General features: G+C 47.8%; 1 protein-coding gene across 1 annotated transcript in view; it reads left to right on the top strand.

The window, feature by feature from the left end:
• IGDCC3 (immunoglobulin superfamily DCC subclass member 3) overlaps positions 1-14,914 on the top strand; it is a 106,721-nt gene that overhangs the window by 62,824 nt on the left and 28,983 nt on the right. The window contains exons 3-5 of the mRNA XM_063346253.1: positions 466-610; positions 3,306-3,436; positions 8,916-9,053. Of these exons, the coding sequence (XP_063202323.1) occupies positions 466-610; positions 3,306-3,436; positions 8,916-9,053 (414 nt within the window). The remainder of the gene's footprint in view (positions 1-465; positions 611-3,305; positions 3,437-8,915; positions 9,054-14,914) is intronic.

Genomic DNA, 14,914 nt, shown 5'->3' with positions numbered 1-14,914 from the left:
GTCAAAGTATTTAAGCAAAATAGTCAAGCCATGCACATCAGAAGATATTTACAGCAGATAGGACATTAGCAGCAACAGCCAAGATAGATATCTCTTTTCTGGTGTAAGCTTGGATCCAAAGCCTGATGAAGCTGTTAAGAATGACCTTCGATAAGTGCCAGTGCAGCGTCTGTGCATCTCGCTGCCCCAGTAGACCTTGCTGTGGAGCATGTGGGTCATGGAGCACCATCTCCTGTCCTGGTTGAGTCAAGCACTTCAAAGTGCAGAGGCAGACGTATAGCAAGAACTTGCCGCTAGTCTTGTTTCTCCATGCAGGAGGCTGGGCTGCAAACCAGCCTTCTGTTCTTGCATTGCAATCGCATTTGCTGTCTCTGGGAAATAGGGGTGTTTCCAAGTCATGTGAAGTTGTTGGCAGTGGATCTCTTTTCACCTGTGAATATTTTTGTCTTTCTTTGTGTCTTCCAGCGATGTCTGACTTCCACATCCACCCTCAGAACGCAGTGGTGGAGGAAGGTGGTGTAGCCAGATTCCAGTGCCAGATCCATGGCTTGCCTGAGCCGGTCATCCTCTGGCAAAAGAACCGCATGCCAGTCAACACAGACAATGAAAGGTAGGACATGTCCAAACCATGCACTGCTCTCATTTCTCCAGGTGGAAGAAGGTGGCCAGGCTTGCTCTTGCTCTTGCAGTTGTGCTAGGACACAGCTGATCAGGGCTGAGGGTCTTGGCCAGCGTTTCTGCCATGGAAGACTCTTTCAGTTAATGTTGTGGGTTCTCTGGGCTCCTTCTGGCAAAACACTGTGTAGAAATACTGCATCTCCCAGGAGATAAAGCCTGTTAGTTGATTTTGGAGGGGGTAAGGGCTTGCATTGACCTTCCCTGATCAGCCCTCCTCCAGGTTTACTTTCCAGCATGAAGAGCCCACCCAGCAGTCCTGGCAGAGCTGGAGTAGCTTTGGCGTCCCTCATCCCTCCGTGGTTCCATTTTGTGCAACTCTTCCGGAGCCAGATCCATGACTTAGCATCTTGCATGTGGGTCCTGGACTCTTGCAAGCACTGAATTGCAACGTGGCTGCTCAACTTTCCTTCCCAGTTTGACTCCCTCGTGATGGTTTGTGTGTGGCAGCAGGGAAGCTCTGCAGAGAGCATCCCGCGGCACCCTGGGCTGCCGTTTCCCATGCAGCCCTCCTAAAGAGAAACCCCAGCTGCCCCCCTTCTCCAGCCTAGACGTGGGACGGCACGTCCTCGCTTCCTGTGTTTGACAGGCTGCTCCCTTCATGTCGGAAACGTCCCTCATCACGGTTTGATCCTCTGAGCGGTGGTGGGGCCCGGCGGAGGACAGGTGGCAGGAAACGCGTGCTCCGCGCCGGCAGCCTCTGGCGGTCCCAGCTGCAGCTCGGGAGCTGCACGACCGATGGTGGGAGACAATCGGTCACAGCACACCTCGATCGCGAATTGACGTCTGCGCATTGGGAATAGGCGAAACCAGGAAGCTGTAAATATTTTCCTGAAAGCCCCTATTCTTAAAAATGTCAGTTCTGAAGCAGAATGCAGTTGGGTGCTTTGGAGGCAGGAGAAAACATGAGGGCTGGAACAATGCCTGACCTTTTCAGCGTTGTGGTGAACTTACAGTAGAAGGACCCAAGAGGCCCAACCCTGCTGTGGAAAACTGCAACTGTCAGGTTTTGTTTTTCCTTGAGTTTTTCATCTGAGCTTTTTTTAGCCTGGCACAAGGTTGATTTGTTACACTTGATCTCCTCTGAAGGCTCCTTACTCACACAAATGCTGAACTGGGATGTGGCAGAGCAAGGCAAGTGGTCCGAGGTGCTATCAGCGGAAAGAAGGGGTGCAGAACTGGGCCTGATGCCTTGTGTGCATCCCAATGAGATGTTGCAGGACGGGTGAAGTTCCCTTGAAGTCCTTTCCACTTGAGCTCAGGGTCACAGCTCTGGAGATGGTCAGAGCTGTGGCAAGGATTTGAGTGTGACCAGGAATTCTGTTCCCCGAGACTGAGGAGCTCCAAAGCTGAGGAGACTGAGGATCTCCAAGGTCTCTCCAACCCAGAGAGCCCCAAGCTGCTTCTCCTCTGGGGCAGGGAGCTTGCCCAAGCCCTGGAGGACGTGCGCTAGGAGCAGTTTCCCTACGATCAGGTCCTGATTTTGAACAGATTTGGCTTTTTGTAGCAGTAAAGTTACTGGGAAAGGTTTTTATTGTCAGCTCAGTAGATTAATCTCTGACACCAACAGGCTTGGGTGATGAGGGTTGCTTCTCTAACTGAATTGGATTTCTGCATTAATCATGCTTGATGCATTTCTGCGTATAAAGTGTATATAAATTTGTATGCTGAGTCTTGCACTTGGAGGCTTTGAAGGCAGAATAATAGCTTTGGAATTGAATCTTCTAATGCTGTGGGCAGATTGTTAACAAAAATGAAGGCTTCTTGTGGTATAATTCATCCAAAACAATGGGCATTTTAAAGTCCCAGAGAGATTGCAATCAACTTTGGGACGTGTAAAACTGATTGCTCTCACGCTGCCACCGACACCGAGCCGCGCGTTTGGAACCCAGCGCAGGGAGCAGGTTATAGGCACTTAACCATATGCTGATACGGAAAAAGATATTCTTCATCTTCCAGACGGAAATGGATTATTAACTCATCACAGTGTAATGACTTACTACCAGCCAATTTAAACACATGGTTGCCAAGCAACCTGTAATGTATGTATACATATATGTGTGTATGCAGGCATGATTTAAATGTACCTATGTTTTAAATATATAAAATATTTATTGGTATTTATGTATGCCCGCTCAATATGTGTTTTAAACATGCCTTCCTACGCATTCGAGGTTTTAAGGTCATGTGGGTTTGAGTCCTGGACCTGGAGCCGGGGATGTGGCGCACACGCTTCCCCTGTTGCTTGTCCATAGTCACTGTGCTTCAGGTGGTGAGTGATAACTCCCACATCGGCTGTGTTCACAGGCAAATGCACTGCCAAAGCTTTTGCACGGGTCAAAAGAGGAAGCATCAGTCAGCCTTTCTTAAGGATGCCTCAGAAGATAAAGAAAGGGAACATAACCCCCTGTAAAAGAAGGCGAGAGGCTCAAATATAAAAAAAAAAATCTTAAGAACTGATGCAGTGATAAGCACGGACTCAGCCTGCCAGGGGCTGCGTCACTTGGGTGGTACTGGTGCCTCCGCACCAGATGTGGGGAGCCAGCCTGCCCCACGGCGTGGGTGTGCAGCCTGCTTTCACATCATGCCCTGCTTTGCAAGTTTTTGTTTCTGCTTTTCTCTTCCCACAGGTACACGCTGCTTCCCAAGGGGGTCCTCCAGATCACGGGACTGAGGGCAGAAGACAGTGGGATTTTTCACTGCGTTGCTACCAATATTGCTAACGTGAAGTTCAGCCGGGAGGCCAGACTCACCGTGTCAGGTGAGTACCAGTAAACACCGTCCTGACTGTCTTTCCATCTTTTTATTCCCACTACTGGTCTGGATCAGGACAGTTAAAGAGAGCTTCGGGCTAACGGCACTGAGAAGCATCCCTCTGTCCAGCCATAGCACCCTCCTTGTTCTGGATTGTTCCTGCCAGATCAGTCCATTTGATTGATAGCAGATAAATCCGTCTCTCTGCCTTTAAATTAGTGCCAGTTTCTGGGCAGAGGAAGGATGGTGAGAAAATGAGTTACAGTAGCTTTGCATTAAATAAATTCTTTTGGAAATGTGGAAGATTCATCATTTCCTTATGAGACCTGCCCACTCTGGAAGTAATTGCAGCACGCAGGGTGATCAATTATTTATCTAATGGGGGAATTATGTTCTGTAGGCTGTTAGCATTGCATTGTGACCGAAGCAGGCTAACCTTGCTTTGGAAGACGAGAAGGAGAAGCCCTGAGCACCCCAGGCTGAATTTTGACTTGGTTCTCCATCCACATTTGAAGTCAGTGACAGAAACAGGCTTTCATCTCTGAAAGCTCCAGCTGAAGAAATGACGACGGTGCCTTATGGTCTCCTCTCCAAAAAAAAGGCCAAAATCCCATACTTGCTGTTTGGTTTCCTGCTGCCGGAGGTAGGATGTGATGAAGCTGTAAGGGCAAACCAAAGCAACCCACATCCACGCTTTGCCTGTGCACAAGTTTGGCCTGTTTGGGAAAGCACACTAAATGACATGTGGAAGTGACCTTGGGCACAGGGAAGGAAGGATTAGGGTGCAAATACACCACCATATTATCATGTGCTGCCCTGTGCCACCCTGCCCATGGCCCATCCGCTGTGGGACCCGGAGCCCCTTTGAGCAGTAACTCACCAGCCAGTTTCTAAACCTGATGTTAGATTGTCACTTTCTAGTTAGGCTTCCTTCCTTTGTCAGTCTTTTTAATTTAAAACACTTTTAGCTTCAGAAGTCCCTCTTGATGTTTCAGTAGCTGCTCCTAATATGAAGGAAGTGGGAAGTGTTAAGTGGAATCATACAACCCAGCCTGACCAAGCAGCCAGGAGTGAATTACACCTCTGTGCTCTCTTCTTAGAAATGCCTTTGATATGCTCAACCTCCTTGTATGAAAACAGGACACCTTGCTTCTCTTGGACTTTAGAACATTTGTGGGTTACCTTCAGAGAAGATGGGAGTGCCAAAGAAGTAGTCACCTGCAAATTATGGCTATGCCCTGCTGGCAGGGTGGCCTCCGAGATACAGGACTCTGTGCAGGTCAGAACTGCCCTGAGATGCTGGGTCCTCACTGGGGTCTCCTGTGGTAGCAGTGGTGATGCATCTGTGTCTCTCCGATGGGGGACCATCCCAGATTCCCTGTGGAAATGGAGATTACAGTTTTGGAGATAAGAGGCAAGGGAGGTCTGCACAGGGCTGGTGGGGTGTGTGTTTCTCTGTGAGCTTTTTTTATTTGCAGCAAAGAGTCTTCCCCCCCTGTGAGCTGTGATCCTCCTGTCCGTCAGATGCACATAATTGTCGGTAGCCAGTGGCTGGAGGCTTGCCAGCCTACGCTCCGATCTGACAGCCTGCCTTCACCCTCTGAAACAGCTGCCTGGCCAGTGGTTCTGGAGTAGGAGACTTAATGCCTGTACCAAGTGTCAGATTAGCCTCTACCGACTGTAAAAAAGCAGCATGTGTGAAATGGGGTGAAGCTAAGGAAAGAGTGATGCTGTGTATGTCAACTCTGATGGGAAAGCAAGCAGGTTAACTGGTTCTGAAAGACCCGGGAGCTTTTGATGCCTGTTACTTATCTGTTTTCTTGATCTGTGTGAACAGTAGCCACACGGAGGGAAAAAAGAACAGTAAATTATCAACGTGGTGAAGTTCTTTGTGTCAATTTACCGGTGTGAGTTATTATTTCTCGCAGGACAGAAAGTGCTAGCTGTTTTCATCTGACTATCCCTCATTTCAGATGGATATTTTCCAGGTTTCCTGTCTGTAAAACATTTGTGGTTTTTCTCTTCCTTAAAGCAGTCGGATGATGAATACGGGCACCGTGTGTAAGTGTCTGTTGAAGGGCTTGAACCATGCTTCAGGGACTGCATGTCAGCAGAGCTGCCGTAACGGGACGTTTGCATGCTCTCAGCCCATGGAAAACCCGTTGCACTGGGTTAAACCTCAGTGAAAAAAAGGTTTATGCTCCGTGGTGTTTGCTAAGAGCACCCAAATATCTGTTAGACTGGGACAGCAGGTATGTGCTAGCATGTTGCAGGTATGTGCTGGCATGCTAACCCCAGGCTTTGGCACACCGGCGGAGGCTATGGTGTGCCGCAGGGGCAGCACAGGGACGTTGCTTCACTGGTGTGGGTGTTGTGGCAGTAAATACCGAATTAACGCGAGTGCTGTCGTGCACGTGCCTTTCGGCATGATGGGGTGAGCAGCGATCTTGCAGTCTTTCCATCTCCTCCCTCTTGTGCAGAGGGGTAAGAGGAAGGGTGCTCTCTGCTCTTCGTCATGGCAGGAGGGTTTCCTCTCCACTTAACAGGGCAGCAGCTGCAGCCATTGCTTCATCCACAGAAAAGCACCGGTTCTGCCTCACCGGGGTTTCCAAACTGAGCCCTGGCTGGGGACAGAGGGGACTGAGATGGGGAGTCTTTGGGAGCCGCTGCCCTGCAGGGCACTGCCACAGCCTGGCTGGAGAGGAGGAGGAGGGTGGCTGCCTGCTCATCGCAGTCTCCTTCCTCTCGCCGGCAGCGGTGGCGGGGCTGCCAGCAGCCAGCAGCACAGATATGTCTTCCAGCCCTGCTGATTGATTATTTTCAAGTGCCTGCTTAGCGGAGATGCTCCCGAGGGGCTGCCTGCCTCTCTGCGCTGACACCTTTTCAGCGCGATCTGCGGCTCTCTCTGCTGCTGTCCTTTTGATCAAGATCTAACAGCCCATGCCGGCGACGCTCCCATCCCTGCTAGAGTGCCTGTCACTCCTGGCGATGCTGGGGACCTCCCCATCCTCCCAGAGATTGCTGCTGGCAGAGTCCCTGGGGACCACGTGCATCATTAGAGCCTTTTTCCCTTTCAAAACCAATCCCCCCCACGTTGCCCTGAACCCTGTTGTGTTCCAGCAGCACTCGCTTGCCACAAGTCCCTCGTTTTGTCACTCCTTCCTTCCTGACCCTGCATCAAAGAGCTTTTATGGTTGGAGAAGGAAACCTCCTCCCTGATGGTTGGGCATGGTGGTGGTGTCTGATCACCGCGTTCCTGCTGGGTCACCGGCCCTTCTGGCCCTGGAGCTGGCACTGCCGTGGCGTTGGGCTCGGCAGCAAAGCTACGGAACCATTACATGGCTTTTGCAGGAGAAGGTGAGCAGCATTGGAAATGCCACTTCCAGAGCTGGGCAGGGTTTGGCCAGACTCAGGGAGTTTGAGCCCCCACCCAAAAACCCAAATGCCTATTTAAGGCTCAGAGTATAAATCAGAGAGTGTGATTATTTTTTTTTTTATGTGTTATTGTCAAAATAGAGCTGCTTTTGTCTCAGCTCCCATTTACTGATATTCTTGGGTGACCTTGGACAATTCATTTCATTTCTTTGTGTTTTGAAATATTGAAATCACTGTATAATACGATGATAATATCGTATTATTCTAAGCGTGAACATTTAGTATTGTGATTTAGAACAATAAATCTACATGGGTTTTAAAGGCACTCCAAGGTACTGAGAGGGAAGGTATTGTTTTTCAGATCTCTTGGGGTTAACCAGCCGGTCATATGAATTTATTGTGCATTCTGGTTCTCATCAAAAAATCTGCATTTTATGGCTTGCAGTGAAATGCATTTAGTGAGAAAGTCAGCTCTTAAGTCACACTGACATGGTGATTTTTCTTGGATTTTGCCCATTTAGACACAACCTCTGAGTCACTTTATCGCTCCTCGTTTAGCCCCTGTAGGAACGATTAACAAAGAGCCGCTCTGATCTGTGCGTGCCCTTGGACCGCTGCGAAATCCCTCTGCTAACACCCCGACTTCAGCCCCTGAGCTGCTGTGACAGGGTAATGCTAGGAAGTGCAGGAAGAAAAGAAATTTTGGCTTGGAGAAAAGCTCTTGCAGATAGTTTTTGGTGGATCACTTCTCTTTAACAAGCCTTTTGGACATCGGAAAGTCCATGTACAGGAGCCAGCATGGGATGATCCCTACAGCAAAGCCTGGCCCGTGGCAGAGCTCAGCTCCCCAGCCCTCCCTGTGCCCCTCTCCTGCCCGGGGGCAGACAACCAGCCCAGGTATTTCTCTCCGCAGGTGTACAGAACATTTTTGCCAGCAGCAGCTGTCAGATTATTGAAATTCCTTAAACACAGCATTTCTGGAGTATAACCCAGCTCTCATTGGAAAAGGAGAGAAGACTAATGCAGAGATTGTCAGTGTTCCTGTTTACTGATGGAGATCTGAGAATATCTCCTTTTTTTTTTCCTCCTCTCCTGCTCCCCACAAAAGGGAATGAAGGCTGAAAGGAGCTTTTGCCCAGGGATAAGGCACTTTTAAGGGACTCGGGAGATGCAGTTTCAGCTGTGGTGTACCTGACACAGGATCATATTTATGTCCCGCAGCCTCCTCCTGTCTGGTGAAATGTAGTTTCTTTTGCTTCTCCTGTGCCTGTCTGGTTTCCAGACTCCTTGTGCCAGGGCTTTATCTTATTATGGGCCTGTGCATCATCTTGTACGATGGGTTTCCTTCTTGGTTGCTGCCACTTGGTGCTAACTGTAGTGCAAATAAACGATTAGTGATTGCATCGTGAACGAGTCACGATTGTATCAGAGCAATGTGATGCATCCTCTCCCTGCACCCAGTTACACCGACGTGGGCCAGAACAGGGAGAAATGACCACCCCGTGGGCTGCAGTCATCAGAGGAGTTTCCTTGAGTTTCCTCTCAAAAAGATCCTCAGCAGGAGACGGGGACTGGCACCTCCATCACTCTCTCTGTCCTAGGACAGGGCTTTTGGAGCAAGTGACACCAGCAGCAAGAGAAGATGCTCGTAGAGAGGCAGATTTAAGTGTTGGGGACTGCATGGATTACTTTATGGCTTGAGATGCTGAAAGATAAAGCAACTCCTTCATTTGTTTGCATTCCTGTCTGCACGAGCTGGCCTGTAGCTTGTGTCCTCCCTCTATACCGTGTTTTTGCTGCGCATCTGCTCACTGCAGTTCACAGCGCGGTTCCTTCTTTTGCTGCCCGTATCTGGGTGTCAACAGGGCTGCTTGTGGCTGGGATGGTTGGCCGAGGGGTTTTCCCCTGGAATATCAGCGCAAACTTGAAACGCGGTCAGACAACGTGACTGTCATGCAAACATTGTGCTCCTTTTGTTTCGTGTACATCTCAGATTTATTGAGGATTACCCCAGCCACATCATTTGTACTTAGAGGATGCATGAAGCCCTCTGTGTTTCCATTAACCAAGAGAGAATCAGATGCCTTTTAACGATGATGCTGTCCTTGCAGGCTCCCACTCCACTGTTTACAAGGACCCCATGATTCTCGTCGGTCCAGAGAACCTCACGCTGACGGTGCACCAGACTGCTGTGCTGGAGTGCATCGCAACGGGCAATCCCCGGCCCATCGTCTCCTGGAGCCGCCTAGGTAAGCCGCGGGGGTGACTGGGATTTCCTCCTCCTCCTCTCCGTTGCCATCTCATGGGAAATAGGTAGGTGCCACCAACTATTTTATGCGACAAGTGATTCACCCCTTCCCTTCCCACTGGAGGTAATTGTAGGCTTGAGGTACTTTTTTATCCTCATGTCTACACTTTGTTTTTTCTCACTGCCAAGATTCTGTTTTTACCTGTTAGTGAAGTGGGTTGGCTAAACCTGTAGATGTTTCGTGAAAGGTGATAATTTTATCTTTTCTCGAGTGACAGCATCTTCTTCAGCTGCATCAAAAACATCACCACTGTTGGCCTAGAGAAGCAAAATCATACACAAACACATCTTTCACGTAAAACAGACTTGAAAGAAACTTCCTGCCTGTTCAGGGAGTTTTAAAAAAAATTTTGAGGGGAAGAGAGTGTTTAAAGTTGCGTGTCTGAAGCTCTGAAAAAGCAAATGCTTGCTGCTGGTGTCCGTGATATTTTTTTTTAATCAGCATGGAAACGAAAGGCGGTGTCTGATGGCATCATACAAATGAGGAAGAGCAAAGTGCTGTGTTTCTCTCAGACTGAAAGCAAGGGTTATTTTAAGCTCTAACTTTGTGACAGTAGCTCGGAAACTATTTTGCTCAGACTGACACCTCCATTGCCCTACAGAAATCTGTGCTGAGCAAAGAGCTGATGGCATTTGTTTTATCTTCCGGACCTTGTTACTCTGCCTGTGCACACTGTGGGGTTGGGTTCAGTTAGTATTTCCCAAGCCCTTGTGCTCTGTGAGGTCACATCATTTTGGGATGCTCATCTTCCCGAGTCCCCCAAGGTGGCTGTGAAGAAAAACCAGGGATAATCCCGTCTCATGCTGCTGTGCTGGATGTGGGACTTTATCCCTGTGGCTCCCCGAGGGTCAGGGTCCAGCTCACAGGAAGGGTGACTTCCCACTCCAGAGCTGTCTGCCAGGGGATGAGGACACGTATCCAGCATCAATCAAGCAATTTCTCCATGCTTGCCCTCCTGCTTCCATCTCTGGTGGCTTGTAAAATCAGCCGGTGTCTGCCACTAGCTGCTTTTTTTTCCTCCAGAGCCATAACCGTCAGATTGATGCTGTTTTAAAAATTCCCCAGATAGGCTGTATCGCTGTTTTGGTTCTCTTGGACACAAGGCGGCTCTACGTTAGCACTCAACTATAATAAACTACTTTATAATTGCCTTAATTATAAGTGCTTATTACCTTCTTCAAAACACTTGTCTCTATAGAGCAGTGCAATAATGAAGATGTAATAGCCTCGTGCAGTGTTTGTCTGGATGGTCTGAGCTCAGCGTTACCTTCCACCAAAAAATAAATACCCTCTCCATGCTGCTTTGCAGCACAGCAGAATTAGAGCTACTGGATGGGAAAGAAATGCCGTTATTTTCCCTCCCTTTCAGCAGGAACGTTTCCCATCCCAATACTAAACAATCCCTGTGTAGTATTACACCGGTCTCGACAGCGGTGTGGCGTACAGGCTCTCTGATGAGTTGGTGGGTTTGCCATCTCTTTGTAGCCATTTCAGAAGTGCTTTCATGTCTCCGTATCTCTGTGATCAGGAGGAGGCAGAGGGGTTTACGCCGGACGGGGAGGTCCTCCGAGCATCTGTCATCTGTACGTGTGGCTTCCTCCCGAGGAGGGTCTCCTTCCTGAAGTTCCTCCTACACAGCTGCTTCAGCTTAAATAACCAGTTCATCCACTCAATTTAGCAAAAAACCCGCTTTTAATCCACTCCCAGAAATAAAAAAACGCGTAGCCACAAAGTCTTAGAGAGATGCAGCTGATTTAGCAATAGGCCTGACTTAATTTAAACAAAAAAGGTCAATAATATGTAAACATCTTTCTTGTCATGTCATTGCCGTAACGCCGGGGCTTTGCGCAGGGCATGCTGCCGTTTCGGAGTGTCTCTCTCAACCCCTTGGCTCACAGTTTTGATGTTGTGGCTTTTCATCTATCAGAAAGGAGCAAAAGAACAATTTTGCTTTTACAGCTTTCTGGTGCAGGGGAAGGCAAGCCATAACAACATTTGCACTTTTTCCTTTGGCTTTGCTAGAAGCTGGCTGGTTTTCAGTAGGAAAGGCAGCTATATTTTGTTTGAAGGAAATCATTCAAATTCTGGGCCGGTTTTTGAGTGTCACACAATCAATTTTGAATTTAATTTCCTTGGGAATATGTTGTAGCCCCTGACCACAAACAGAATTCCCGTGTCTCGCTGTGCATGAAATGTCAACATTCATTAGAGAGCAGGCTCTGAGAGAAATGTAAAATCATTAAGGGTTTGTTCAGGGAAGATAGGGTTTTTCCTTTCAGAGCTACGCACTTCAGGCTTGGACCTGTATGTGTGCACAAATGAATATCCTGGGCACTTACTGCAAAGCCTTTTGAATGAATGACGATTTTAATGTATCCTTACCCTTTAACTGACAGGCCGCTGAGCTGGCCTCCATAAAAGGTACCAAGGCAGAATAATAAACTATTTAGAGAGATACAGAAAAGTGAGGCGAGAGAGAAAAGACAGTGATTATCTGATAGCATTATACAGAAGTTGTCAGAAAGGGTCGCACAATGGGAAGGAAATTACTAAAGAGGGAGCCATTCAAGAAGTAAACTATACAACAATTGTAGGAGCCAATTAATTGGTAACTTATTGGACACAGAAGCTTGCAATAGATGGCTGACTGGTTGACAGGAGCACCGTTCCCGTAAGTGTTTAGAAATAATAGAGTAAATTTCACCACTTCACATACTGAATAGTCAACTGTTGCAATGTACTCTAAATATGCTAATCCACGGTGCCCAGTGTCCGCCCGAGCAGGAGACCCATGCGTCTAAAAAGTGGAAGGCTACTATGGCACAATACAAAGAATTCACAAAAGACCTAAATGATCAACATTAGAAAGTTGTTACTTTCTTTCTACTTGCTACTTATAAAAGAAAGGCGTCCGTGTTGTTGCATATTCATATCGCCTGGCACGTTTTAACGGGTCTCCATAATTGGTGCCGGTGTGCCAATCACTTGGTTAGCAGGCGGAGAATGGACTCCAGAAAGCATCAAGTACACCTTGGAAAAATAAATAATGCAGCTCCCAAACCGCAGGCATCTTTCATCTCGACTTCACCCCAGTGGGGAACCTGGAAGCCTCTACTCGTCCATAGCCAAGGCATCTTTTGGGAGCATCTCCCATTTGGAGAATGGTCTCCTTTATGAATCAGTTCCCTGGCTGTTCTTCGCAACCAGATGAACCTCCCCCTTCTGCCTTCATCAGTTGAGGATCAACAGGGAGAATCTATCAGACATTTCCACCCAGACTGGCTTGTTTTCAGCTCTCAAAATTTTCTGCTTTTGACTTCATAAAAAGAAATAGAAGGTCATGTTAAATGAGCAGCAGTTTCAAGCCTGTGTGGGTCCTGGGAGCTTGGGAAACTGAGAAATGGTGTCAGCTTTGGCAGTCTTTTGCATCTCCTCCATGGAGAGATGACCTGGTGATGGAAAGCGATGCCAGGAAGGTGGGTTTTCAAGGTTTGGATCCCTTGATCCAAGCCAGTCTTCAGGTTTCTGTGTAAGTGAAACAGAGTTAAAATAGATAGCAACCTTTGCAAAACAGGAGTGAGTATCAGTCCCTCTGCACAGCGCTTCCGTGAAGGGCTGGGCTTTCTGGACGCAAGGGATTTCTTGTGTAAATACTCTCTATTATTTATATGTGTTGTCAGTGTTACTAAGTTGGACTTGATATTAGCTGAAGAGTTTCTAATCGATCACAGGATGGCTCAGGTTGAGTGAGGCGCAGTAGAGTAAGAAGGATGGAGCAGGCTGGGAAAGCAGAGATATTTCTGTAGAAGCCCTTTTCAGTGCTCTGTGGAAGGGAGGAGTTGAGTAAGAGGCATATGGGATGATCTTTGCTGGCTGTGAGAGGTGGCCACGCTCCCTGAATCAAATGGCAGATCCCCGGAGGTTTCTGAGAGAGCTTGGAGAGCTTTGTTCTTCAGGGGAACTTAAGACGCGTGGTTGACAGGAGCCATTTCTTCAGACCACCACACCTCTAATTAATAGTTGGAGCTGGAGAGGCGACTGACGACGTATCGATGGTATTTGCACTGTGCGGAGTACCTGCTGCAGGCTGGGTCTTTGCATGCTTAAATTATGTAGCATGTTATAAATAATACAGTAAAACTACTGACATTCAAGTCACATTTCTGTGGTATTTCTTAAGGCAATGATGTGATGAAGCACCCAGGTATGGCCATTTCGCATCTTTCTCTGGTCCTGCCCCTCCCTCGAGAGAGAGGTTTGATTTTTATGCCTGTTGTAAATATGGATTTCCAAAAAGTCTGGTTTAAAAGATGAAATCAAGTTCAATTTGAATTTAATTCAGACCTCTTTACACTTCAGTTCAAATGATGTTTAAAGGGAATGGTTCCTTCTTATTGCTCATTAAATGTGGGACAGGTCATGTTTTACTGTCCTTTTTATGACTGAGCCATTTACTGCTGCAGTGGCTTGGCCAGCTATGTGATCATTTAATCATTTAATGACATTGTTTTTCTCTCGCTAAAAGACCTGAGCATTTTGCTTTGCAATGCCAATAATGAAGTGGTCTGGCATTGCCTGCCTAATGAAGCGAGGAAACCTTTAAGTTAAAAAAGTTCCCGAAAAACGATATATAAAGAGCGTGGCAGGAGATACGTTTGTGAAGTGCTTTGTGGCTTTCAGTCCATGTTTTTCCGGTGTTTCCTAGAGGATCTGCCATAATCTGACAGGGGATGCTGACATGGGACATCTGGACTTGTATGGTCCAGGCTTGTGAGCTGATGAACGTGTGCTGCTCTCACTGACGCTGCCAGAGACACTTGCTGTCCATCCCATCACGTACCTTTCCGTGGGAATCCCAGCACTTGCTGGGCAGCAGGTTGCAAAGTGGCATTTCTGGGTTGATGGTTAATCTGTCCCTCTCCTTGAGTGCTGCTTTGCCTTCATGTTTTCCCAATCTATTCCAGAACCTATTGGTTATGGATGGCCCAAATCCTCATAATATTCTTTATTATGCAAGGCATGATATTACATCTAAAGCATATGATCGCGAGATGACTTTTAACTAGCCCTACATGTCTGTCTGCGTTGAAGCATGAAGCCTGTCTGAGATCAGGTATGAGCCAGGTCTTGGTCAGGGACCATGTTGTTGTACAGCAGAGGCTATGAAAGAAATCCTTGGGGATAACTTAATAACGTATAATCCACGGAGTGACTGCAGCAACCCCGTGGCAACTTGTCTTTCCATCTGTGTTTGCCATGAAGGTTTCCCGTTGCTGCGGGATGCAGCCACTGGAGTGGTTGTGTGCCGTGAATATTGGCACCAGTCTGAGTCTGAGGTCCTTCAACGCTAAGCGTCCCTGGAAACTGTTTTGCCCACTGGATGATGATAAATTTTAAAGCGTGTAGAACAGCCATTACCTAGCATCTCTCAGGAGGTGGCCCACAGGAGTGGAAACCAGCTAGAGCATCTCAGGTCTTCTCCCATGACCCATTGCTTCCCACGGAGCAGTTCTAGTTTTATTTGGCTTCTTCCATTTCTTTAGCAAGGTTACGGCACAGGCCAACAGAACTTCCAGGAGGCGGTTTTCAGATGAATTTTTCTTTTTATTAGCCACAGTTTTGAAGCACAAGACAGGCTGTTCTGCTGGTGCGGAGCACACGTGTATGGAGGGCTCATGGGATGGTCAGGTGGGGAGATCACCAGGGATGGTTTTTGCTTCTCCCATTTCTGTAGGTTCTTTAGACTCCTCCATGAGCAAGAGAGGAACTGGGGTCCTGTTTCCCATCTGATGAAACTGCTT

This window comes from Chroicocephalus ridibundus, chromosome 9, assembly GCF_963924245.1.
Source record: "Chroicocephalus ridibundus chromosome 9, bChrRid1.1, whole genome shotgun sequence".
Lineage (NCBI taxonomy): Eukaryota > Metazoa > Chordata > Aves > Charadriiformes > Laridae > Chroicocephalus > Chroicocephalus ridibundus.
This window is presented reverse-complemented; position numbering and strand designations above follow the sequence as displayed.